General features: G+C 49.2%; 1 protein-coding gene across 5 annotated transcripts in view; it reads right to left on the bottom strand.

Annotated features, from left to right (window-relative positions):
* Nucleotides 1–671: 671 nt before the first annotated feature.
* INTS9 (integrator complex subunit 9) overlaps nt 672–27774 on the bottom strand; it is a 92625-nt gene continuing 65522 nt past the window's right edge. For all 5 annotated transcript variants that reach the window (XM_075923266.1, XM_075923268.1, XM_075923264.1 and 2 more), the window contains exons 13-17: nt 25877–26001; nt 24537–24704; nt 8292–8390; nt 3431–3568; nt 672–1473 (exon numbers count right to left, since the gene is read on the bottom strand). In XM_075923266.1, coding sequence (XP_075779381.1) covers nt 1297–1473; nt 3431–3568; nt 8292–8390; nt 24537–24704; nt 25877–26001 — 707 coding nt within the window. In that variant the 3' untranslated portion in view covers nt 672–1296. The remainder of the gene's footprint in view (nt 1474–3430; nt 3569–8291; nt 8391–24536; nt 24705–25876; nt 26002–27774) is intronic.

The following is a 27774-nucleotide window of genomic DNA, read 5'->3' as shown; positions in this document are numbered from 1 at the left end:
CTCCTCCCCTTCTGCTGCCGCCCTCAGCTCCCAGCTCCCTTTGCTCCTGCAGAGACAGCCAGTAAAAGTACCTGGGTGGGGCAACCTGGCTCCATGGCTGGCAGACCCCTCTGGAGACAGGGACCACAGCGGAGCCCTTAGCGCCGAGCCCCTAGTATCCCTATCCCTAGACGCTGAGCCACCTCGTCTGCACCCACCCCTAGCCACCCCTCGGCCCGCACCCAGCCCCTAGCCACCCCTCGGCCTGCACCCAGCCCCTAGCCACCCCTCGGCCTGCACCCAGCCCCTAGCCATCCCTCGGCCTGCACCCAGCCCCCTAGCCATCCCCCGGACTGCACCCTGAGCTACCCCTGTCTGCACACAACGCCTAACCACCCCCTGCCTGTACCCAGCCCCCTAGCCATCCCCTGCCTGCACCCACCCTTAGCAATCCCCCAGCCTGCACCCAGCCCCTAGCAACTCCCTGGCCTGTACCCTGACCTACCCATGTCTGCACACAACCCCTAACCACCCCCTGCCTGCACCCAGTCCCTAGCAGCCCCCTCCCATCTCTGAACAACCACTGACTTCAACATAAGCTGCATCAAATTTGTTGCACTGGTCCTTTAGTGGCGGGGGCAGGGCTGGAGGGGAAGAAGGGTAGTGCCAAACTTCATACACAAGAGACGGGCTTTAGGCACCTATTTTTTTTAATCTTGGCCTTAAAGGAAAAGTAATATCCCCCTCCCCATGCCAGCGCTGGGAATGAAAACGACTGCGCTGTGCGATGGCAGCGCGGATCAGAAAACGCAACCGACTGGATTAACTAGCTCCTCAGCGCAAACGTAACAGGCAAAAGTGGTAAAAAGCCAAGTCTCAAAATGGCTGCCCCTCCACTTCTGCCCTGGTTCAGTTCTGACCGCCACACGGGCAGACTTCTGCAATGAGCTTGCCAGGCCGATGCTCAGGGCCCGTGGTGTTACCGGGAACCCGGGACAGATGTCTGCTTCCAAGTAGCATTTTCACCTCGATAAAAACATGTTGGTTTTATTTTGAAATTCGGATAGAGGGGCTCTGAGCCCAAATTCAGAGCAAGGGAATTGGTTGGAAAGATTGCAAAAAGTTGGTTAAACTGATATAGAAAGCAGTCCCCCTTTTGCTCACACAGGAGAGGTTTTCTGGCTGTTGTTGAATCCGAGGTGCTCTCTGCATCTCCCCCAGGGAAGCTGTTACATTTGCTCTGGAGTCTGGTTGCCTCCTAGGCCTGCTTTGCTTTCCTTATTCAGGAGAGGTGGGCAGGATCTCCGCCGGGAAGCGCTAGAATTTCTGAAGGAATTTGAGAACCAGGTCCCGCAGTTTGACCCGCAGCGTTTCGTCATTGTCACAGATGATGTGCGTTGAATCCTCTTCTATCTGAATGAGGGTTTCTGCCTCCTGCAGGAGCACAATGTGTCCCTTGGCTGTATCCTCCACCTTCACGTCACTGAAACCATGCTGCAGGGGGTGGTGGGAGAGAAAGAACACACACACATTTATGGAGTGACAGTGAAATATTGGGGGAGGGAGATGGTTTAAGGGCCATAAAAGACACAGATCGGTGCTTCAATTTTATAACACCGAAAAGACAGGGGATTGAAAGCTACTGTAAGTAGCAAACTGTTTTGTAAGCATTAGTTATAAGCCCACAGATTCCTATGATAAACACCAAGCTATTGTCTACTCTGCGACACGGCTGTAAGGTGCGCGGTGTAGCCCTCTTTGTCGGTAGGAGAGCTGTCCTGTCTATTAAATAAAACCACCCCCAGTGAGTGGTGGTTCCTTTGTGGGGGGAGTCTCCCACTGAAAGTGCTGTCCTCACTGGTGCTTTTTTCAGTAACACTTTTGTCGGTCCTGGAGTTTTTTCACATCTGGGCCTGACAACAGTTTTACCAACAAAGGTGCAGTGCAGCCACTGCCTAAGTATTATCCCCATTATATAGATGGAGAAATTGTGGTTCAGGGAGATGAAAGCCAACATTGGCAGAAATGGCAATTCATTGTGGGTGCCCAGCTTTGACAGCTAAGGCTCGAACATAAGAGGCATGGAGGACATGCTATTTCCTTGACTTCCAAAGCAGTTGTGAGCATTCAGCAGCCTCGGTGTGGGGGAGAAGGGGGGAGAAAGAGGGGAATCCGGCCCCTAAGAATCACGAGACAGCCAAAAAGAAAGGCACCCAAAGTTAATCAGCCCTTCTGAAAATGTTGGCCAAAGTGACTTAGGACCATACACCAGCGACAGGTGTAGGAATAAAACTCTGACTCTAACCCTTGACACTGCTCCCTTCTCTACCAGTGTAGCTCTGTTCTTCTGTTCATTGAACTGCTGGGTAAATATCACCATAAACAACTTCTCCCCTCCTCCAACAGCTGACCACCTGGCTCTTTCAGGCGTGGATCCAAGGAGTACATGCAGTAACTTTAATTACTCCTTAGTTCAGTTGATAGATTTTTTTCCCCTCCAGGCCTCAGAAAGCAGAAGCTGATATATACCATGCATTGCCATGAGGCTTCCTTCACTATTTAAGGCTTTCAGTTTAAAAAGCCCTGTGTTAGTGGGGCTCACTTCTGGGGCTGTGTGAAGTTATGCCAAACTCGTAAGAACATAAGAATGGCCATATTGGGGTCAGACCAAAGGTCATCTAGCCCAGTATCTTGTCTTCCAACAGTGGCCAATGCCAGGTGCCACAGAAAGAATGAGCAGACCAGGGAATCATCAAGTGAGCCCTCCCTGGTTACCCATTCCCAGTTTCTGACAAACAGAGGCTAGGGACACCATTCCTGCTTATCCTTTCTAACAGCCATTGATGGACCTATCCACCATGAATTTCTCTCTCATTTTTGAACCCTGTTACAGTCCTGCCCTTCAAAAGAGCCTTTGGCAAGGAGTTCCACAGGTTGGCAGTGTACTGTGTGACGAAAAACTTCCTTTTTAAACCTGCTATCAAATAATTCATTTGGTGACCCCTAATTTCATTGGTGACCCCATTTGGCTAGACACCATTCCTGAGGTTTCCAGAGCACAATGCCAGGGTCCAGGAAAGGTTTACATTTTGATGCAGGGCAAAGTTATTTGTACAATGACAGAAGAGCAGAACAGGAATGACAGGCCACTGAGCCTATCCCGAGAACGAGATGGCGCCTTGTAGAGGCATCCTGGAGTGATTTGTGCAACGCAGTTTTAAAATGACTAATGAAATGGGGCTTCCAATGCTTTCCTGGGGAAGATACTTTGTAGGCAGCAGAATCCCACTCCTGCCCCACACAGAGTAGCTATGATCTCTTCACTCTGTTGTGTCTTTTTATGCCCCTTTGGACCACCTCAGATAATCCCCTTTCCTGCACCACAGCAGCTTCCTGGGCTCTGGGAAAGTCCACCTGCCCCTCCCGTATTACAGGAAACGTCTGTTATTACCTTCTCCAGGGCCTGCACAAACTGGTCCATGGGAATGGAGCCACTCAGCAACGGCTTTAAAGGTTTGCATTCTGGCGCGTCGTCACTCACCCGCTTTCTCTTCTTGCTGGCCAGGGGCTGTGCGGGTTTTGGAGGGGGCTAAAGGCAAGAAGGCAGAGCAACAGACCAGTTTATGACAGCAGGAGTAACCTGTGTGAGAGCTCTGATGGGAAAAGGATGAAACGGACGCCGGGCTCCCTTGCCTGCCCTCCCAGGATCATCGGAAGCTATTAGCTGTTCTGGGTGCCCAGCCTAGATGCTTTAGGGGAGCCCGATGTGCAGAACCTGCTGAACACCTGCTCTTGCAGATGCAGGCCTCGAGGTTTATACCATTATTATTGATTTGGCACCTGTACCATTTGCTGTGCTGTGCAAGCCAAAATGGGGCTTTCCCCAACCTAGAAGACACACACAAGTCAGGCTGCCCTGGCGAAGCCAGCGGGAGGAGCTAGTTGCTGAGTGTTCTGGCTTTTAACGATGTCTGTAACTTGCTGCTACCTGGCATCGCAGAAGCCAGAAATCTAGATCAGCGTTTCTCAAAGTGATCCGCAGACCCACACTGAGAAAGCCGCTAATGGGCCCGCTCCGGTTTGATTATTTACCGGCGCCGCTGCCACGGAGCCTCCAGGCTCCCGTTGCCTCTGATTTGACATTGGCAGCGCAGGGGAGCCACGGGACACAGCAGCCTGGGCCACCCCATTTCCCGCAGCTCCCCATGGCTGTGAACAGCCAGCCAGAGCCAACGGGAGCTGCGAGGCTCCGGCCCTGGTAAATAAACAAACCGGAGCGGGCCCATTGGCCGCTCTCTCGGATCGCTTTGAGAAACACTGATCTGTAGGGATGGCAGGGAAGGATCTTGCACAGGCAGGCCTTGGGAAAGGATCGTCTGGGGGAGTTAGAAAGTTTGCCCAGCTATGTGAGCAGAGTCATGCTGGGAAGCAGCCAGCTCCTCCTCTGTAGGGGAGGAAGGGAACAGAGCAGCCAAAATGCCCTTCTACCAGGATCGGAGGGGGATGCAGAGTAGCCCGAGCTGCTGATCTTTTCTCAGGCTGGAAGGGGGGAGATGAGCAGGAGGAACTCAGAGGGCAGCAAAGTTACTCGGCAAAGAGCTAGGGCCCAACTTCTGTTGATTCGCACAGACGTGTGTGGGTGAGGGACCAGGGGAAGTGTGCAAGGGCATCAGCGAGCAGTACTAGTGGGAGCCTTAAATGGCGACTCAGAACAGACTTTATCGGCAGACTTGGGTCTTTGGGAAGTGAAGATGGAGTTGATGCAGGGGACATCACAGTACACTCTTTGCCCTTTGCCCTAGCAGACTCTGCCCCTAGATAAGAAGGAGTTGGGGAGAATTGTCCATGCTCTGACCACAAGGAGCATTAGGAGAAGGGTGGCAAGAGAGTCTGCATGGACCATGTTTGCTTGCAGCAACTGTCTGTGCCGCACAGCTCTGTCTCAGTACAGCAGACTCCTCTGCTATGTCTGTCACCTTGTGCTGGGGGTTACCATCAGCTCGGGTAGAAAGTCACGGCTGGTTGCCTGCTGAAGTCCTAATCTCCTGAGTAACTGTACCAGGGCAAAGAGTCTCTGGGCCTACTCCCATGTGTAATGTTACTCCTGCATGAGCGAGTGTCGGGTCAGGATCGAAGGGTTTACCACACACAGCTCCAGAACACTCTCCGGGGAGCAGGGGAATAAGCTCTCTCAATGTCCGAACCTTTATACAGGGGGTCAGTAGGGAGGAGGAGGCTGCACCAATCTTTATGCCTGGGGGAATTCTGTACCACTGCACATGCAGAACTTGTGCAGAAATTAATGGGCTCTGGTGAGAAGGGGGTAGGAGTGCTTTGGTGGGTGGGGGGTGTGGCTGGGCTCTGAGGATGGGGGTGTGGGTGTTGGGCCTCCTACTGCGCTCTAGCGGGAGGAGGCAGAGAAACAGGAACTGGTTGTCATAGGGGTTTCCTTAACGCTCTACTCCGAGAGGAATTGTTTGTGTTCCTGCAGTTACAGTCATAATTGCACTGCTGGGCCTTTGAAATAAAATGACAAAATAATGGAAACTGGTGTGAGGCTGTGATAAAAGCAGCAGCTAGACTACCAAGCTGTGTGGAGGGGACAGATCAGTCATACAGAGGATCACAGAGATGTACGGCTGGAAGGGGCCTCAAGTCGCCTCATCCAGCCCCTCGTGCTGAGGCAGGATGAGGTATATCTAGACCCTCCTGGCAGGTGTTTTTGGACATGCTGTAGGACAGCCTCTAGCACAGAGAGAGGTGGGATTTGTGCAGCATTCGTAGGGGTGCCCATCCCAGAACCTCATGGAGCAGAGCTGCACAGGGTCCCGGCACACCTCTGCACAGAGTCAGGCTGGCTTAGGGACAGGACCTGCCACTTCACAGATCCACTAGAGCAGCGAATTCCAAAGTCCGTGGAAAGTCAGGGGCTGGGTCGCCTTGCTGCAGGGCGACCAGGTGAGCAGCAGGGTGCTAAGGCAGTTTCCAGGAAGCAGCTAGCAGCAGGCCCGGCTCCTAGGTGGAGGCAAGTAGCCAACTCTCACTAGCCAACAAGCAAACTAAGCAACAGGACAAAGCCAGTCCCTTTGCAAACCAAGCCCAACAGGAGCGCCGCCCATTTGAGCTCGGCAAGGCCTGGCGACAAGCCAGGAACCAGCCAATGGGAGTGTGGAGCCAGAGTTTGAGGCGGGGGCAGGCTGTGGAGCTGGACCTCCTGCTGGCCACTTCCAGGGTGTGGTCCCCTGTGCCAGGCAGGCAGGCGGCCTGCCTCACCATCCCACTGCCTCACCAGGCGTTGCTGGAGGTCAGCCTATGCCCCTGCAATCCCCTGTCCCAGCCCTGAGCCCCTCCAAACTCAGAAACCCCTCCTGCACCCTAAACACCTCATCCCCGGTTCCATCCCAAAACCTGCACCCCTGAAACCCCAGCCCAGAGACCCCGCCCACCTACTGAACCCCTCTGCCCCACCCCCCGCCTTCCTCCAAGCCCCTCATCTCTGGCTCAGTCCCAGAGCCCACACCCCCAGGCAAATCCTTCACCTTCCACACCCTCAAGCCCGGGCCCCACCCTGGAGCCTGCGCTCCAGACACAAGATGTACGGATGGGAGGGCACAAGCATCAGCAATTTTCTTCCAAGGACAGAAAGCCGCTGTCCTAGACACTGCCCCTACCAGGCAGTGCTGCGCGAGCTGCAGAGCTCCTGCTTCGTCGGGCGCACGGGGAAGGATCCTCCCCCCAGCGGAGCGCTGGAGAACCTCACTTTGCGTCTGAGCCAGGGCAGCTCGTGGGCTGGATTCCAACCCGCCGGCCATTTGGATCCGGCTTCCACACCCTGTGTGTGCGTCTCTGAATGGCGTGCCCTTCGAGTGGGGGAGGGGTCCTCTGTGGCCTGCCTCCACCCCCAGCACCATCCTCGGAGCCTCCTATTAGCCAGAAAATGGCCAATGGGAGCTGCCAGATGCTTGTGGGCATGTGCAGCACATGGAGACCCGCTGCCCCTGCTCCCCACAAGGGGCACGTTGTGCAGAGACACGCTGGCCCCAGCAGCCAGCTGCTCTGAGCAGCGTGTGTGGCCAAGGTAAGTACCTCCCAGCCAGAGCCTGCACCTGGCACCCCATCCCCTCCTAGACCCCAACCCCTGCCCTCACAACCCCCTCTGCACCCAAACTCCCTCCATGCCCCAGATCAGAACCCTTTCCTGAACCCAAACCTCCTCCAACTCCCCAGTCCCTTATGCAGAGCTCCCTCCTATACCCAAACTAGGGATGTTAAATATCGGTTCATTGTGAATTCTGATCGGTTACTCGACTATTCTATAGTCCCCGGGTGGGGTCGGCAGCCAGGGCGCTCCAGCCCCACTCCCGAAGAGCCCCCTGCCACCCTGTGCTGTTGCTTCTCTATCAGAGGCAGCAGCGCATGGTGCCAGGAGGGAGCTGATCCATGAAGAGAGAGAGTTTAAAAACCAGCTCTGCTTGTGGACCGGCTGCCTGTTGCCCTGGGGTGGCAGCAGCCCCTGTCCGGGGCGGGTCTGAGCTCTCGGACCCGCCACAAGCTGGAATGGAGCCAGGCTGCCTGCCCGCCCAGCTCCTAATACACTTAAATGCAGACCTGCAGCAGGGGTAGGTCCTGGGCCCGGCGTGAGCCAGGACTGGGCCGAGCTGCTGGCCAGCCTGCTAAAACATTGACTAGTGGGGATGGGGGAAATGCGTGTAGTCTATAGCATTAACCGATAAGCTTGTGTGTATCGGTAAATCGACTCCACTATTACATCCCAATCTCAGATTCCGTCCCTCCCTCCATTAATATTGTAGACAAGTGCAGCCCCTGACCCCTTACCAAATTCTTAGAGTGGCCTCCCATCGAAAATTATTGCCCACCCCTGTGCTGTGGGGCACGTCTGCCCCTCGGAGAACAGAGCATTTTGTTTGCTTAGGGGATGGAGGTCTCCCCTCAGGATTGAGGGCCATCCGTCTTCTACTCCATGACCACCAGCTGTGAAAGGCTGCATGCTGTCACTCCAGTAGCTGTACTAGGGACAGACACTCCTGTCATCTGTGGCCTTTCCTTATGAATCCCCCCACGCCTCCTTGTGTCTCAGCGAGGCGCCCCGCCAATGAAAGCAGCACAGAGATTGACATGCAGCCCACTTTCCGTTCCAATTATAACTCCCCAAGGAGTCCAGCCTCGCTCAGGCATACTCGGCGAGAGCATCCAACTGCATCTGCTGCAGTGTGGGCACCGGTGCTCGCCAAATGGGAAGGGCTGGCACCCAGATGCCAAGAGAGTTTCCGCCAATCCCCGTCACACTGTACCTGAAGCACATGCTTGTTGTCTTTGGTATGCAGCACGGCAGAAACTGTTGCTAAGGAAATGCCGGGCTTAATCTCCAAGGGCACCAGTGAATCTGCAAGCTGAAGCAAACAAAGGATTTTGTTTAGCAAGTGATAAGCTCTGAATTCAGTGAATCCAGCTGCGATTTAAATTGGCAGCCGGATGTTTTTAATGGAACTAATGAACTGGAAACACAGAGCAGGGTGCAGTGACAGAGCACTCCTCCAGACCCTGGCATTTCCCCTCCTTGTCTCTCTCCCCTTCGGGTCTCAGAGCTATTGACTTTTGTGTTGTTCTCAGAAGTGCAGATGGGGGAAGGGGGTGCATTCAGCGGCAACTTTTATGTGATACAGTACAGTAGATATAGTCAGAGAAACACTTGCATTTTCAAAAGCGTTAGCTACGCTACTAACACCTCTGATTACTAGGACTCTACGTCTAGTTTGGCAGGGATTATGCTGTTTGTTCACATCCCGGACACTGAAAAAATCAAAATCAGTTTTACAGCCAGGTTCTTAAGTGAGTGGATTGTAGAGTCTGCCGGGGAAGTCTCATTTGTGTGGAGTCAGATCGTTACAGCGCGTGTAAGTGCTTCTGTGGCTTTTTGTTTTCACTCAGAGGTTGAATTTGTCACAGCAACCTCTCAAACACGCCTTGCCCATGGGGTTTTGAAGAGAGGATGTGGCAACACATGCTCCTTGGCCAGCACTGTGGGTGCACAGGTTTGCAGAAGGTGGGCAACTAGGAAGTGACGACGAGGAGCAAATTTCAGTCACCCTCTAGCCTCTGGCAGACTGTTGCCAACTTTCATGCTTACGCTGTAAATCAGCCCCCCAACTTTCACAATCACCAGTACACAAGCTAATCCCATTTCAAATCAAGCCCACCCCTAACAGAACCCCAACACTCTACGCGACTAGGTCCTCCCAGCATGCAGTCTAGAACGGTAGGGAACTCACTGTGCGCTCCTGAACTCTCTCCTCCGTTACCCCTGCCTCACCTCTTTCTAGCCCCTGCCTGTCAGGAGCCAATAAAAAATAGCAACAAGCTCCAACAAGTTCCAAGCCAAACAAAATAAGCTAATTGGCTTTGAAGCTCTCTCATTCATGGTAAATATCAGTTTTACAAATATGTCTCTGGCCCCAGGTGCAATTTTACACAGCACCTACATACTCATATGCACACCAAACCTATTCTCACTGTACAAAGAGATGTCCCCATTCACTCTGGAACTCCCCCTCCCCAGCACATCTCAGCAGGGGAAATCTGAACACGCGGACAGACCTTGCAGAGTGGGCAGGCTGACTCAGGACCTGCCATCCCATGGAAGTTAGGGAAATAAATTCCAGAGGCGGGGCATTGGCCAGCAGCCTCTACACACACAAATTCAGTGTCTCTGAGCACAAGCCTCTCGACGGTCACATGCTGGCGAGCCAGGCCCAGAAAAAGAGCTATGCTGGGCCCAAGCCAAAAAGCATTTTGAGGTCAGCAGTAAATGCCTGGACTTGCACCAGCAAACTAGAACCCAAGGCCATTCTTGGGGCCCAGATGTTCTGGGCTCCCTGCCGGAAACAGCCCTGAGCCAATGGGTATTTACATGCTGCATCTGCTGACTTTTCCACTTCGTTTCCAAAGGCAGCCCCAGCAGAGGGCACTGCAGTTCTCCATCATGGCCTGGATGGGAGGGAAAAGCTGCAAACTCCTAGCCAGCCCAAGATGGCGACCAGTGTCCTTGGGACTCAGAAGCTGCTGGGACTCCGGATGGTAGAGAGCTAACTAAAAGCGAGCACAACCACTGACTGGAGGAGCAGAGCCCTACTCCACTATCTTCCCACAGCTGCCCCCCCACGTCCCACGCAGCATCACGCAGCCGCCCCGTGGGTAGAGCCTCTACTAGATTTCTCTCATCTGATCCTAGTCCTCTGTTCGGCACCCACAACACGACAGATTTAGAGGACTTCATCGAGGGCGCTAAACTCCCTTGAAACTTCAGCCACTCATCTCTGTGCCTAGCTGAGAGCAGAACTCTTTGGCCCGGAGAACCCAGCCAATGCCTGGTACATGTACAGCAAGGTAACAGGCTGTCCTGCTACTGCCACACACTGTTTTCACACCTGAAAAACAGGAGGAGAAGTGCCATGTCATAAGGAGGAGGGAGAAAACAAGGGTGTCATAAAGAGGAGAGAGAAACTTGTTCATCTTGGCCTCTGGGAATAGAACAAGAAGCAATGGGCTTAAACTGCAGCAAGGGAGGTTTAGGTTGGACATTAGGAAACAGTTCCTAACCGTCAGGGTGGTCAAACACTGGAGTAAATTGCCTAGGGAGGTTGTGGAATCCCCATCTCTGGAGATATTTAAGAGCAGGTTAGATAAATGTCTATCAGGGATGGTCTAGACAGTATTTGGTCCTGCCATGAGGGCAGGGGACTGGACTTGATGACCTCTCGAGGTCCCTTCCAGTCCTAGTATTCTATGATTCTATGCATTACACCGAGATGGGGCTTGCTCCCAATGCAGGCCCAGAAGGGTCAAATGCCTGGCTACAGATCACCCGGCAAGTCCATGGCAGAGTTTGGAAAAGGAGCATGGGACTATTTTACATGGACGTACCATATTACCTCTCCACAGCGAAAGGTGTGGGTACTATATGCTTCCCTATGGAGGTAACTGCATCCTTGTCGCAAGGATGTTATGTGATTGCAAGCGGTAGAGGCCGCGATCCGTACAATTTCGAGCAGAGGCAATGTGTAGGATTTCCAGAGGCAATTGGCATTGGCCTGACCCCACTCCCAGCAAAGGAACGGGCATTTTGCCACTTTCTCCAGGGGCAGCAGTTAGGTCAGCATTGAAACATTTCGGAAAACCTTACCCAGTGTCACTCCTCAGATGTGGCCCATGCTATGATGGCGTTTCAGAACAGCTGGCTCAAAAAGGGATGGATCGATGTTTTCCACAGACACACAATACACACTCACACAGGTGGCAAAACGTAAAAGGAGAGCAGTACGCTGGCAGCTTCCTATTCAGCCTCAGCTATAACAATAGCAACGCTTGCAGAGGTATAGCGCACTGCTCTTTGAAATGATCGAAGGCACTTTGGCTCTCTGCCCCTTTGCACTGTGGAATCAATACAGAACTGACTGTAACAAAGAACACAATGAAAATGACAAATGCCGTGAAGGAAGAGATTCTTAAATCAAAGCAGCTGACTTGCATGGAAGTTCTGAGAGTGCCTCTTCTGTCTCTGAAGCACTCTGCTCTTCCCAGCTGTTGGGCAGTACGGTAGCCATTAGCAGTCAACAGCTCTCTGCCACAGGCATTCACTTTTGCTTTCTGAACGCTACCGCCTCATCTTCCATTTATCAAGAGTTACCTATTCTGAGAACTGAAGGCCAACAACCCGAACAGAAGGTTATTACATCGCATGCAGAAATGCAACAAGAAGGAAAATTCTACCCCTCATTTCTACCCTAATGCCATGGCTATTGGGGATGCTATTGGGCATTTGCGTAAATGTGTAACTGCTGGAAATGTTAGGGATTACACATTTATGGGGGGAGGAGGGGACACATGGAAACCGGTGCTGCCGGGGCCCTGCGAGCACTGGCTCGTTCCTGTTCCCCCCTCAAGCCTTTGATAAAGAGGCAGCAACATGGGGGCAGGAGGCTCTGTGGGAGCTGATATGCACAGGGAGCTGTCCTGAAAGCCGCTTCTCATGTGTACCAGCTCCCACCTGCCCTTCCCCCTCCCCGCTGTTGTCTTCTCTATCAGAGGCAGCAGCGCGGGGGGTGGGCAAGTGGCTCCACGGGGGCTGGTGCTCATACACAGCTGGCTTTTAAGCCAGCTCCTCCGTGCATCAGCTCCCTCCTGTCCCCCCTCCATACTGCTGCCTCTGTGGGAAGCGGCCAGGGGGTGGGGGAGAGACAGCTCCACAGAAGCCAGCACATGAAGGGACCCGGCTTAAAAGCCTCCCCATGTGTATTAGCGCCCACCTCCGTCCCCCCACTGCAGGAGGAGGGGAGGAGAGGGGAGGAGAGTGAGAGTAGTCGAAAGGATTAACCAATAAGCCCAGGCTTGTCGGTTAATTGTGTAATCAACTGCACCTTGGCATCCCTAATGGCTATCATTGTGGAAGCCATGAAAACACTGATAGAGAAGAGAAAGTTACTCACCAGTGCAGTGATGGGGGTTCTTTGAGTGCAGTGTCCCTGTGGGTCAGCCCCGTCCCTAGCACTTCTGGTACCCTATGCAGCCGCTGTTGTAGGAGGCTCCAGCTCCCCTGTTAGTTCCCCAGGGACACTGCTCAGAGGAAGAGACTTGGGGCAAGGAGTGAAGTGGGGGCAGAGCAGGGACAGGAAGAGGCATGGCCTTAGGGGATGGAGTGGAGTGGCAACCAAGAGACGGCGTGGTGGGGGCAGAGCAGATGGGTTGTCCTGGGCTCTGCACGCCCCTAGGCATGATTCTGCTGGATGTAGCTTGGGGCGTGTGCGTGCGGGGAGGAGCTGGACAGGGGATGGGGCTGGTCGTCAGAGACTGTAACTCTGCATATGAAGCACACAGATGCCAAAGGCACCACGAAGTTTGGGGCAATTTGGTGCCCCAAAATTGTGGTACCCTACACAGCTGTGTATTTTGTGTTCTGGTAGGGATGGTCTTGTTGCAGGTGGTCCACTCCAGGTGCTGGTGCGTCCCGGTGTCTTCACTCAGAGAGTTTTGCAGCCGTGCCTGTCTGGGTCGTGCTTGTGTAGAGCCTGCTTTGCACACTGTTGCTGATTAAAGGAACGCAAGCATGACCCACGGCCCTCCTTGCGGCCACAGAGCAAACATAACTCCGAAGCAAAGGGGAGGAGGGTGAATAATGGAGTACCCACAGGGACACGCATCCAAAGAACCTCAGCTCCTGCTCATGAGAGTAAAATAACTTTCTCTTCTTTGTGCCACTCCAGGTGACTGAGTAGCAGTGCACCAATAAGATGATAGGAGTGGTGGAACAGGTGAGGCTAGTACAGATATCCTGCTTGGCAGGGCCATATTAGAGGTGTGCATGATAGCAAGGGATAGTATAGGCCAATCTAAAGGCATCCGAGGCCCATTTGTCAGTGCTGAAAGTCAACCAATCCTGGTAGAATGCAAGTAGGTGGACTGAAAATAGATGGGCAGGAGGTAAAAGCTCTAGAGTGGGAAAGAACTTCTAGACCCTTGACCAGACCTTCACATTTTGCTTACTGGAAGGCAGTGGCTGGGGCGCCAATGATGACAATGGGGAGGGCTGATGTTGTGGCCTCTGTCTGTGTCATTGTTGGTCATAGGGTCTCCACTGTTGTTGAGAACAAGAAGTCCCCTGGTAAGACTGATATCTAAATTGGTATCTTCTCATGGCCGGTATGTGGGTGCTGAGGGACCATGGTGGGGCACGAGGCTTTCATGACATGCAATACCTCATTCATTTTGGAGGCGAACAACTTGTAGCTGTTGAAAGGGAGGTCTTGCACAGTATTCCGCAGCTCCCTGGGAGACGTTGTGGAGTTGAACCCTGAGGTTCAGTGCATGACAACAGCGGTGGATCTAGCTGCTGTCAGCAGTGTCAAGAGAGGCCTAGAGTGTGGTGCGTACAACTGTCTGTCCCTCTTTGATCAGAGATTTAAACTGCTGTTTCCTGTTGTCAGAGATGGCATTAGCAAAGTCCAGAAGCTTTCTATAATTTTTGTGGCCATGCTTGACAAATAATGCCATGTAGGTCAAGACTCAGAATTGCAGCATAGATGATGTATACACTTTACATCCAAAAAGATCCACCGTCTTACTGTCTTTATCTAGAGGGCATCTCTTAAAACCCAGTGAACTGGGCATGTTGTTAACAGTAAGAGTCCTCTACTGGGGAAGCAAAAGAAAAAATAATTAACAGGGGTGAGCGAATGGAAACTGCTCTATGTATGAATACTAGAACTAAATAACTATGCTTTATCTACAAGGGGAAGGATTTTATCAGAATTGGGTACTCCATCTCAGGCTGGGAAAGGTAGAAAAGGAACTAAGGGCTCTGGGCTGTGTGTGTGATACAGGTTGAACCTCTCTAATCTGGCACCCTCTGGATCTGATCAGTGCTGAAACAGAGAATTTGCTGAACCACAGGAGGCCAATATTGTCTAAGAGCATTACCAACACTTCCACAGCTGACTGGGCTCTTAGACGACATTTAGGAATAATTTAGAGCTAAAAAACAGCAAAGGACACTGCAAACTAGGATTGGTGGCTGTAAACAAACTTTATGGAACTGTGGGAAACTTGGCCACATCCATGATAAATGGACATCTGGCTAGATCAAAACATGCCGGACCAAAGATGTTGGTGGATCATAGAGGTTCAACCTACACTTTAAACACCAGCAATGTGCGAGGAAGGCACGTCCCGAATGGCAATGCTGCAAAATTCTCTGAGTGAAGGCACAGGGACATGCCAACACCTGGAACAGAGAAACCACAGGGACATCTCTTGAAGAAGATCACGGAGTGGTATTAATAACATTAAAATGCTGGTGGTGTTCTGATTTCCTTTCATGTACACACTTCTAGGAAGAATCAATATTATGATAGCACTGGGGATTACTGTTATCAATATTTAGATTGGGAGGAGGCAGGTTTGAGTGTGGCTTGCTGCGGTTTTTAGCTGGGTTAGTTTTACACGCTTTACTTTTGTGATTTGGTCTGCTTCAGTTTTAATTTTTACTAAAAATGTCAACCTATAAAAGATTAAAATTGTCAGTGCTGCACTGGAATGCAGTCCCACCAAGTAAGAGAATGGCATGGAAATTTGTTTTTGGAAGTTTCATTATTGACAAAGGCATTTCACAGAGTTGAGAGGGCCCTTGGAAAATAAAGGCAAAATTCGGCTGCCCAAAAACATTCATTGCAATAGTTCGGCAATTCCATGATGGCATGTTTGCTTGAGTTATGGGTGATGGTGAGTCACCTGAATCATTCCCAGTCACCCATGGAGTCAAGCACAGCTGTGCATTGGTCCCAACCCTAATCAGCATGTTTTCTGTTGTGATTACAGACGCCTTTCGTGATGGTGAAAGCGAAACTGGCATCAGATACCAGATTGATGGCAAGCTTTTCAACCTGAGGAGACTGGAGGCAAAGATGAAGATACAGGAAGTGACTGATCCTGATCCTCCGTTTGATGATGACCGTTTCCTGAATGCCAAATCTGAGGCTGACATGCAGCAGAGTATAAACTATTTCTCTTCAGCTTGTGACAATGTTGGTCTTACAACCAACATCCAGAAGACAGACGAGATGTACCGGTCTGCACCAGGAAAGCTTTACATAGAATCTCCTATCAGAGAGGATGGCCAAAGCCTTCAGGCACTGGGCAAGTTCACCAACCTCAGCACTACACTATCACATGCAGCTCCCATGGATGAAACCAATATCAGAATTGCCAAAGCAAGTGTGGCCTTTGGCACACTACATGCAAATATGTGGGAATGCAGAGGCATTAGTCAACAAATAAAACTGATGATCTATAAAACCAATGTGTTGCCAACTCTGATGTATGCACATGAAATCTAGAGGATGTACAGAGGCCATGCAATGAAGCTACATCACTTTCACATTGGCTGTCCAAAGAAGCTGATGAGTGCCAGATGGCAAGACAAAGTTCCAGATCCTGAAGTTCTCATATGGGCAGGAATTCCAAGCACCTATGCTCCGTTGATGCAATCACAGATGATATGGCCAAACCATGTCACCAGAACGGCAGATGAGCAACTGCCAAAGATCTTTTATCAAGAACCAAAGGAGGGAAAGCGCATTCAGGGAGTCCAGAAGAAATGTTTGAAAGACTCCCTCATGTTATCTTTGAAGTGTTTCAGCAGTTACTGATTGGGAAGATCTTGCTCTTGAGAATCTGAGAATGGCCATTCTGAGTCAGACCAAAGGTCCATTTAGCCCAGTATCCTGTGTGCCAACAGTGGACAATGCCAGACGTGCATGATTGTTCTACCTGGTGAAGTCTCATCCATACTGGAGCTACAGTCTATGAGCAGAGGAGAGTTGCTGAGGCAGAACAGAAGCACCAGCAATGCAAATCTCACAACGGCAGCATGTCTACTGTTAATCAAGTAACCTACAGCAGCATCTCTTCTTGAGTGTGGCATAGACAGTTCAAAGCTCAACTTGGCCTGATCAGCTACTCCTGTGTTCACAGAAACCAAACCAATCAGTGACGCCACAGTCATCTTTGAACTTTGAACAACAACTGTGATTTTTACATGTAGATGGCAATGTAAGTTCCTGTAATGGGAGTAACTTCTTAGCAAACACTGCTGCTGACTCTCTCACTCAGGATTGTATTTTCCACAACTGAACAGGATCTGGCAGATCAAACACTGCTGATGGCCAAACCATAGTTGTTGGCATGGAAAATGAGAGCATATGGGCTTGGGGCCAAATCCTAAATCTTCACATAGTCCTCTCTCGGCTAAAACAGTCACTGGATTTCAGTTGAGGCCATGCACTACCTTCACTTCACAGACAGAATCCCACAGAAGGCAAGGAGGGGCCATCCAATGAGTGAGGATAAAATGAGCCTTTTGTAGCACTTTTAAAGGCTGCTTACTGGCCAATCAGTTCCACTTTCCCACCCACTCATAAAGTGTCAGAATAGTGGCTCCCAAAATCGGATAAGCACAGGGCGAAGCTACTCTCCAGTACCACGCAAGATAATCTTCACACAATGTTTCAACCTAGTAAGTTGCATCAATATAAAGTTAGCATCCTTCCCAACTGTTTATGCCTAATTTTTTAGGCAACTTCACTTCTGTTGACAGTGAAAGAACTAAGCCTGCTGTGATTTAACAGTTTTACCGCTCAGCTCATATGTAGTGTTGCACATGGGTAAGAAACGGCAGAGTAATCATGTTTGTAGGGAAGATAAAAGTCAAAGTAAACACAAAGCTAGAAGAAGCTTGTTTGAACATGGAGAAACCTGTCCTGACAGGGGAGGAGAGTTCGCAGAAATGACAGGCTACTGCATGGGGGAGGTCTAGGTTACATATTAGGAAAAACTATTTCACTAAGAGGGTGGTGAAGCACTGGGCTGGGTTCCCTAGGGAGGGGGTGGAATCTCCATCCCTAGAGGTTTTTAAGTCTCGGCTTGACACAGCCCTGGCTGGGATGATTTCATTGGGGTTGGTCCTGCTTTAGGCAGGGGGCTGGACTCGATGACTCCCGAGGTCTCTTCCCGCCCTAGGATTCTATGATATGTAAAAAGAGAGATAACAAAAAGTTATCAGCTAAAGTAGTCTACTGCCCCCGGCTGGAGGGGACAGCAGAACGGGCATTCTGATTGCTTCCCACTTGTGAGTTACTGAGCGGTACTTACTAGTATTCTCCCTGAATAACGATTTGTTAGACCCAGCTGCTAAGTGGTAAATTTCATTCCAATACTTTCCCCATTCATCCCATCTTCTGCAAGTGGAACAATTCTTGGTCTCACCAAGAGAGCACACAGGAAAGTTTATGCCGAAGGGATAAGATCCAATGGAGACAGGTCTGAGAGACGCTGCACCTTACAGCTCCCACTCTTCCTTTTAGAAGGACAGGGAATCAAGTCAGAGCACAGCCTGAGCACATCAAGACTACGTTATTCTTTCAAAACATTAATTTGGCATTAATTTGCATATTTTCTTCTGATCGCTTTTTCGAAAGTGTTTTTTTCAAAAGTGAAAGCAGTTTAGACAGGGTTTTTTCAAAAGAACCCCCCTTTTTCGAAAGAACCCTGTATACCTCATTTTTTAAGGAAGAAGGGTTCTTTCGAAAAAGGGGAGTTCTTCTGAAAAAGCGATTGGAAGAATATATACAAATTAGCACCACTTTTGCATATCTCCTCTCGAAAGAAGAACGTAGTCTAGATGCACCCCCTGAGCCACCCAGACGAAGAGACACAACAGGCTGCGAGTGAGCAAGAGGGGGACTTCAGTGAGGGCTGTGACAATGCTAGAGACCCCCATCCAAGGTCAGGGCCCCCTTGTGCTAGACGGTGCACACACACATTCAGGTAGCACTGGTCCTTGCACCAATGAGCTTTACAATAGAAGAGTATTTTAAAAACAAACAGCCCTCCTTCAATCAGCCTGCTGCTGAAGTCATGAGCAATGCACCATTCTTCAAATGGTAATTAAACTATTAAACTGGAGTCACACTGTTTGCTCAGAGGCTACTGTTTAAATTTATCTATTTGCGCCAGAATATGTTTTCCACCCCCCCGTTCCCACTCTTCTGTGAACAGACAATGCCTCGCCAATTTCCAGTCAGCTACCTTTTTAAAGAGACCTGCAGATGCTCAAAGGAGCAGATGAACGAAACAGTGTGAAAATGCTCCCACAGAACTCTGGAGAGCAGCCTTAGCCTGGTGCTATGGGAGAGTTAAAAACCATTTGAACAGAGAGGCTCTACTCAGTGTAAATCTCATTTATACCTAAAAGTCCTTAGCAGTGGTTCTCAACTCATTTCAGTCCACAGACCACCAAGCCAATCAAAAAATGTTCATGGACCGCCTCCAGCACATGTAGCACAGGACAAACGACACAGCAACCACTCAGCACGATGGTGGCAGCTACACTGATCCCCAGAGCCTCGGACGGAAGTTACTGGCAACACAACGCGGTTGCGTCCTAGGTGACATTATGGATGACGTGCCACGTGCTTGTGAACACGGTGTAAAACAGCCTAACGGCGGCACCTGCTCATGCCGTGTGACTTTGGACAATGTTCCTGTGGACCACCGAAAACGTCACCATGGACCACCAGTTGAGAACCACAGCCTTACTGGGTCAGATTGTCCTCTCTGTTAAAGCGATCTCAACGCACAGTAACTTACTGACTGCAATGGATTCAAACCTATGTAACAGATCAGAATCTGACCTATCAAGGTTAGCTAGGTGGGGATGTAGGGGAAAGCGGTTTTAACAAAAGCCATTCTGTTGCTGCGGCGACATGGGATTTTTACTTTAAAAAGAGAGTTCAGGAATCTGGAGACAAATGTGGATTCACCCCTTTGTACAATTCAAAAGTCTATGGAAGTTAATATACCAGAGAAAAAGGGAAAGGGCTGACACAGATTTACACACTGGTATTTTCTGGAGCAGGTTTTAGCATTTGTTCTTTGCTACAAGTTGTGTTTTGAAGCTAACAGCCTGGGTTCACGATGCTGATGTGGGGACCTGTAAATACTCCTTCCTGTGGTCGTCCAGCCCCCATGCAACACGGGGTGGTGGTATTCACCACAAGACAGACAGGTAGTGTTGTCAATTACACCGTCATTGGAGTTTTTCCACCATGAAGACGGCCGGGGAGGGCCATGTGGAACCAATTCCACCTCAACAGCAGCCCCTGTATGATTTAGCCAAAAGGGATAAGTTCTTGCAGCCACCTTCTGACACTGCAGAGTTCTACGTGATTGGAAAACCTGCCTAAGCCCTGGCTGAAATAGATAGTTCATCTCCGCAAGGGGAAAACCTTCCCAAACCAGCTCACTAACGTCTGGGTGAACTATTCATAAAAACCAGTTTATCCATCCCATTGAGGTCTTTTCTATCTACATGTGCTGCAAAAGATCACGATTCCCAGAAGCCAGGTGTGCTTCAAACCAACAGGTGTTTTACATAAGGCCACTTCCGCCATAGCCCGCCCCGCAGACAAGTAGTTCGCTGCAAGTATTTGGTAGCCATGCTTTAAACCTTAGGGTGTTCCAATTGACAATGACTGGTCCTGTGGCACCTTAGGGTGCATCTACACAGCAGGGCTTAACTCGAAATAAGCTACGCAAATTGAGCTACATCAATTGCGTAGCTTATTTTGAAATTGGGAGCGTCTATACGGCACTTATTTCAAAATAGAGCACTCTTCCTCCGACTTCCCTTACGCCTCATACAATGAGAGTTACAGGAGTCGGAGTAAGAAGTCCTCCAGCTTGACAGTATTTCGACATTATTTCGAAATAACTGCCTGCTGTGTAGACGTGGACTAAGTTCGTTATTTCGAAAAATATTGCTGTGTAGACATACTCTTAGACACCAACCAAAATATATAGACTCATGAGCTCATGCAGGACGTTTACATGCCCTGAATGGATGAATAACTTTGACTCAGGTTTCTGGTATGAATAGCAGTTTTATATTTAGTATTATTTGCTGGAAGAGAAAAATGGCAGCAACATCCTTGCCAATAATATTGTTGGCCAAAACACTTGAGGAAAACAAACGCAGCTGACATCTCTTTCTCTCTCAGACTGTCATCTGGTCTCCATATCTGAGCGCCTCACAAGTTTCAGTATAGTTATCCGCCTCACATTCCTGTGAGCTAGGGCAGTGCTTTTACCCCTTTGCAAGGCACAGAGGGTACATCTACCCAGCAGCATTATTTTGGAATAATGTTATTCCAAAATAACAATAAGGTCATGTACACAGCAAGCCATTATTTCAAAATAATAGCGAGTTGGAGGACTTCTTACTCCAACTCCTGTAACCTTCATTTCACAAGGAGTAAGGGAAGTCGAAGGAAGTGTGTAGACAGCACCTAAAGCTGGATTAAGCTATTTTAACTTCAGCTACGTAACTGATGTTGTGTAGCTTAATTTGACTTTTGCCCTGCTATGTAAACATGTTAAGAGAGACTAAGTGATATGGTCAAGAGAAGGGACTTGAACCTTGATCTCAATGGGCCAAGCTAGTGCCCTAACCGTGGGCCATCCTTCCTCTTTCTGACATGACTGTTTTTAAAATCCAGGAATGCCTAAATAATTTTCTGGGGGGTTCACCCTGCTGTTTGCCTCACTGTTTTCAGCAGATGATGTGACTGCCCCCCTAAGCAGATCCAAGCCAACCTCTTAAACGCTCAGGCTTGAAGTAAAGCCTCAGGACTTGCCAGTAGAATTAAAATGCTGACTAGGTCTTGTCCTGGCTCTCTACGTAGAGAGGTGATGTGAAAAATCTCCCTGCTAACACAAGATTCGTTTTGATCACACCATTGATCATACATCATATTTTACTAGCCCTTCCTTTAACAGGAGCCAATAAATATGCAAATGTATCCAGCAAATACTCATACCACAGTGCAGTTGCTTCAGAGTACATTTTTCAATTAAAACCCATCTTCAACTCCAGGCTAATCTCAGCAGGCAGTTGCATGCTCAACCCTGAATTCAGGAACAAATTGGATACAGATGATGCAGTGGTGGTAGGAGCTTGGTTTCTTGTTGTTTGTTACTTAGGTACAGTTCCCTGTGTAGTTCTGCACCCTGTGTTAACACTAAGGGTATTGTTTTTCCTCCAGCGAAAAACTCAGCCCCCCACCTTTTTAAAGCAATTGCCGTGGGCTATATAGCCTGGTTGTAAAATGAAATACCTCATCTTTGATCCAAGGACACATCAGTGCTGGTTAGATTGTCAAAATACTTTAACATCAAATCTGCTAGACTACAGGTCACTTAGAGTATATTTGTGCATAGTTTATGGGATTCATACATTATGAATCAACGGAAAAGGCACAAGTAAGATTCATCTGGAATGCAAGTCTGGTCTCCCCCGTTTATGAAAGATGAATTCAAACTGCAACAGTTGCAGAGAAGGGCTACTGGCATGATCGGAGGACTGGAGTCTCACAGAAATGTAAGACTGGAAGGCTCCTAGATAGATCAGCTAGTCCAGGCCATGCACTGAGACAGGACAAATATTATTTAGACCATCTCTAACTTAAATCTCCCTTGTTGCCATTTAAGTGGATAAGGAGAATAACTATATCACCTTCCTCTTTATAACAACCATTGACATACTTGACACCTATGTCCCACTTCAGTCTTCTCTTCTCCAGACTAAGTAAAACTCTTTTTTCCCAATCTTTCCTCTTAAGTCATATTTTCTAGAACTTCAGTCATTTCTGTTGAGGTCGTCTGGACTTTCTCCAATTTATCCAATCTTTCCCAAAGCACAGTGCCCGGAGCGGGGAACAGGGCTCCAGCTGAGGCCTTATCAGTGAGGAATAGAGCAGAAGAAGCGTATCTTGCGTTTGCTTACAATACTTCTGCTAACACATCTCAGATAGACGTTCGCGGTTTTCCCAACTGTATTTCATTGACGCTCATTTAGTTTGCGCTCTACTGTGACTCCCAGATCCTTTTCTGCAATACTCCTTCCTAGGCAGTCATTTCCTGTTCTGTATGTGCGCCTCTGACTATTACACTTGGAGCCAACGTTGGCATATGAACAAACTGGCCATCAATACATTTAGACTTGAAATGAGAACAGTTTGAAGAGTGAAGTTCTGGAACAGTTTCTCAAGGGTAGTAATGGGGGGGGAACCATATGGCCCGTCTGTGACTGCTATTAGCATATATCTTCAATAGCTGGTCACTGGAAGGGTAAGGCTCTACAGGGAATTTTTTCCCAGGTACCTGCCTGACGGCTCTTGCTCACATGCTCAGGGTCTGAATGAGGGCCATAATTTGGGTCAGCAAGGGATTTTTGCCCAGGTCAGGATCAGAGAGACAAAGGAGGCTGTGGGAGGTTGCCTTCCTCTAGAGCAGGGGTGGGCAAATTTTTTGGCTTGAGGGCCACATTTGGGTATGGAAGGGCCATGAATGCAGATGTTATCAAGGTGGGGGAGGGGATAACATGGGGGGAGCTGTACGGGGCAGTACCAGGGAAGCAGCAGAGCAGCGAGGGTAAGTCTGCGTAAGGCTTACCTGCCTGCAGGGAGCTGCAGCTGCGTGGCCCAGAGCATTGGGGTTAGGGGCATGGTGACTGCACAGCCCAGGCACTGGGGGAATTTAGGCTGTGGGGGACCAGAGGCCAAAGGAGTGAGACTGGAATGAAGCACCGGCTGTCCCAGCTTGCCGTGCTGCCTGGGAGTTAGTCTAGCTCCTCTCCAAAAGGCTGACCCAACCTCGCCCTCTGGCGGGAGCTCAAGGACCAGCCTGAAGGGTGCAATGGGCCCGATGTGGCCCGTGGGTGGTAATGTGCCCCCCTCTAATCTACAGTGTGGCCACAGGCCACTTTGCTAGTTTGAACTAGAGTAAATTGTGGTTTCTCTGTAACTTGAAGACTTTCAATTAAGATTGAGGCCTTCAGTAACTCAGTCAGAAGTTAGGGGTCTATTACAGTGGGTGGGCAAGGTTCTGTGGCCTGCAATGTGCAGAAGGTCAGACGGGCGACCCTTTCTACCCTTGACGTCTGTGAGCATGTTAGATGGTTTAAGCAACCAGTTAACTTACTGGACTCTAAGACTGTTCACTGAATAAGTCATTTGTGAAAGATTCCCAAGAGAAGGGGGCGTGGGGGTTTCTAGCAAGTGATGCAGGATACAGAAGCCAGGAGTCCTGACTTTCAATCCCCAGCTCTACCTTGAACTTACTGAGAAACTGTGAGCAAATCATTCAGCAGCTCTGGACCTGAGTTTGCCCACCTCACAAGTGATTATGGAGGGCTAGCATATTTGCAATATGCTTTGAAGCACAACATGTTTGCAAAGGATAATTAACATGTTTAGCTTTGCCACGTGGTTCTGTCAACATTGTGAATACCTCTCAGGAATATCCCTCATTCAAATCTCTGGCCTAGCATAGCGGGTCTCTAAACTTTCTCAGTAGCAGACCCCCTCATCTGGTGCATGCCCCCAAGAGCCAGGGAGGAGGCAGGTGTGAGTGGGGCAGGATGGGGGAGGGGGAGCATGCTCTGGGGATGGGAGGGGTGCGTGGCAACAGGGAGCTGAGCTTGGGGTAGGATGGGGGGGAGGGGAAAGTGTCAGTACCTTTCTTGCTGGAGCCATCCCCAAGTGCTTTTCTGGGCTCCAGCAGCAGCTGCTGCTCTTTCCACCTCCGGTACGGGAGGCCAATTACTGCTGGTAACTGGACTGGCAGTGACCTGACTGTGGCCAGAGTAGAACTGGGGGTTGAGTGGGGCTGCATGGGGCTCTGTCCCCATCCCCCAGAGGGCTGGCCTGGGCCCACCACATCTCCCCTGGACATCCCTCTGTACCCTCTAGGGGGCACATCTCACAGACTGGGGTCCCTGGCTTAGAGGGAAGTGCATGATTAGGCCTCCATGTGCAAGAGAAGTCACACGGGTAACACTTTTCTGTCTGAGGTGACTATAGACATGGGGCAACAGGACCAAAGTGATGTTAGACAGCAAGGAGCCACCGTGCTGTTTCCCTGTCGTCACTCACTTCTGGCATGATTTCGATCTTCTCGTAGCGCCGCTTGAATGGGAGAGTCAGCACCTCTGCTCTGCGGTAGGACATTGCTGGGGGCTGGCAGTCTATCATCAGGTCTGTGCGATGGGATTGGGTGGGTGGAGGCTGGGTGTATTGGTCCGGACAAACGACATGGAGAGGCTAGAAGAGAAGATGGGGGTGAAAACAGACGTCCAACAGTCAACGCGCCCTGCCCTAGGAGCTGTATATGATGCAAGCACTGAGTCTGCAATTATAAGGATTGTAACATGGCTGTACATTAACATGTAATTAGTTGGATTCTGGTTGCATCCAGGCGCCCTTAATCAGGAGTGGAGTAAGTGGTTCAGGGCAGGGACAGTCTATTCGGTGGTTTGTACAGTGCCTAGCACAATGGACCCTGACATGTCAGTAGTTAAGACAGATGCTGTACAAACAAAACTGAAGACAGTCCCAAAAAAGCTTTCACTCAAAATGAGGACAAAATGCCACAGATGGGTGTAGAACACAAGGGAGTGGAGAGTGGGAAGACAAGGGTGACAGCTAGGGGAACATAGAGCTGCATATATTAGCCAAATGGACAATTTGGAAGCATCGTATATTAAAAAAATAACCCTAGATATAGTAATAAATCACTGCTAGGCTATTTATTACACTGATCATGGTGGAGGTGGGCCGCTGAGAGAACTGAGCAGAGGAAGAGGCCATTCTACTCTTAAATGCAGCATGGAAGGTGGTGATGGTGGAAAATGCAAATAACAGAATCGGCCATCATTCATGGAGTGAAGGGGAAGCTCACAATACAAAGGGATGACTAGCTAGTTTGTTCTTTCTAAGCCCTTCACGCTATCACGTGTGTGATTATTAGAAGAGATACATACAGTATGGTCTCTTAGGGTGTGTCTATACTGCACCGTAGGTTGAAATAAGATACGCAATTTGAGCTACACAAATTGTGTATCTTATTTCAATGTTATTTCAAAATAGCTTATTTTGAAATTTGGCGCTGTCTACACAGCACTTATTTAGAAATAAAGCGCTATTCCGAAATGTCTCTTACTCCTCGTGGAATGAGGTGTACAGGGAGGTCGGAATAGTGAGCCTGTTATATTTTGAAATAGCAGGTACACTCAAAAGACATAAAATAGCTATTTCGGGATACCTCTGGTATCCCAAAATAGCACTGCAGTGTAGATGTAAGCTCAGAGAGACTTGGCTAAACAACAAAAGGCAAGGAGTCATTTCTTAATATAAAGATCAGCCACAGCAGAAATCTCCATTGAGTGGTTGGGTGTAGATGTATAAATGTACACGGACAACAGAGATTTCATTACCTGGACCTCTTTCAGTAATTTGGACACCTGAATAAAATTCAGTCTTGTGTCAATGGGGCAGTAAACACATTTCATAGCCAGAGGTTGATAAGGAGCCAGGGCATCCAGATAAGAAAAGTCAGGCTCTGCAGGAGGGAAAAAAAATACAGAAGATATTTGATGTCTCAAAGAACAAAGATTGCTCAGTTCCTCCCCCTATTACCATGTCCTAGTCTAGACGAGCTGTCGTTTGGTAATGTTAATTCACTTATAGATTTCTCTTCCCCCACTAGTTATTTTCCGTTAATTTGATGAAAATTATGCCCACAATTAGTCTTAGCTCAATCAAGCAACAGAGCAGCACCATTTCATCCAAAAGCATTATTGCCTGATTTTTCTATAACAAATTTAATCAAGACACAAACAGCATCTCTTACTTTTAATCAGACCTTCTAAAAAAGAGCACAATTTACCATTTTTCAGTATCAAAACTCCACCTGAGCAGGCCTGGTTTCTCAGCCTGGCAAAAATCCAAACACAATTTTTTCATATTTCAAAATGATTTTACTTAGGTGTCACCTTCAGCAAATATATTTTCACCATTTTCCTCATAATTATTCCACTTAGTTTAGGCGAGGTGTCAGTATTAGACTCATGGAAGATTAAGGAACTATTCACCAAATACTCTACTATTATCCTAGTGGATCTGTAGCAAGCTGGATAGCTTAGAGCTGCGTGCAATAGGATATTCATCTTTTTAACTCCATGCTGACAGTACATTCTAGCACGGCAGCAGTGACTGAAAGCTGTTAGTATCAGGTGGCTATTCTGCAGCTTATGTGATTTCTGATAGTGACCTCAGACCAATTTCTGGCAGACTTGTGCCTTTCTCACTAAACTCGCAATGGCTGTCACTAACTGGTATCCTTCTTGGTCGTGTACTTAAAAATTACCAGATACATTCCTCAAAAATCCACCACACTCCTAGGTCTTGTCTATGCTAATAAAATTCAGACCTACAGTTTTCTTCCTGGGTAACAATGATGGAAGCACAGGCATAGCCGGGACTCTGATTCAAAAACAAAGTTTGGAGACATGGTTGTAAAAAAAAAAACCCCAAAAAACCAAAACCCAAGTCTTGTGTATTACTTCTTTCACCACTGCTGGCGCATGTGGAGAACTATGGAAGGAAATCTGGTAGTGAGGCACAGCGATGGGCAGTGCTCCCTTTATCAAAGTGTTTTATACTGCCACCCATCACCATTGTATCAGGGTGCCTTCCACACACACAGGCACACAAAAAGTCTCTAAACCTTTCCTCAGTACAGGGCCAGAAGTCTGCTTGGGCAAGATTGGTGGAAAATCTCTCTCATGGAGGAAGGCTTAGCAACATTCCTGAATGACGATCAGTGCCTGATCGCCTCTAGAACATTGTTCCCCTCAGAGGATGCTTCCTTCACAGTTCTCACATTCTTTGTCCTGGGCTTTGAGATCTGCATTGTCCCGAAGCAATGCATCTGTCCCGGTGGTTCAGAGATTCCAATCAGCCTCTGATGCAGCAGGGGTTTGATCTATTAATTGCTTTTAAAATTAGGACCCAGGCCTGAAACTAGAACTGGAAGCTGACGGGGAGCCTGTGGAAGGACTTGATACAGGCCGGATGTGCTCTCAGTGCCTGAGCCAGGGAGACAGTGGGTAGTCCTGTTCAGCACCAGCTGGAACCTGTGTATTATCATAGACTCAAAGGCTGTGTCTACATTGGCATCCCTTTTCGGAAAAGGGATGCTAATGAGACACATCACAATTGCAAATCCACGGGGGATTTAAATATCCCCCGCGGCATTTGCATTTACATGACTGCCGCTTTTTTCCGGCTTGGGGATAAGCCGGAGAAAAGCGGCAGTCTAGACGTGATTCTC

Source organism: Pelodiscus sinensis, chromosome 3, assembly GCF_049634645.1.
Source record: "Pelodiscus sinensis isolate JC-2024 chromosome 3, ASM4963464v1, whole genome shotgun sequence".
Taxonomy (NCBI): domain Eukaryota; kingdom Metazoa; phylum Chordata; order Testudines; family Trionychidae; genus Pelodiscus; species Pelodiscus sinensis.
The sequence above is the reverse complement of the archived record's forward strand: the minus strand, read 5'-3'. Positions and strand labels throughout refer to the sequence as shown.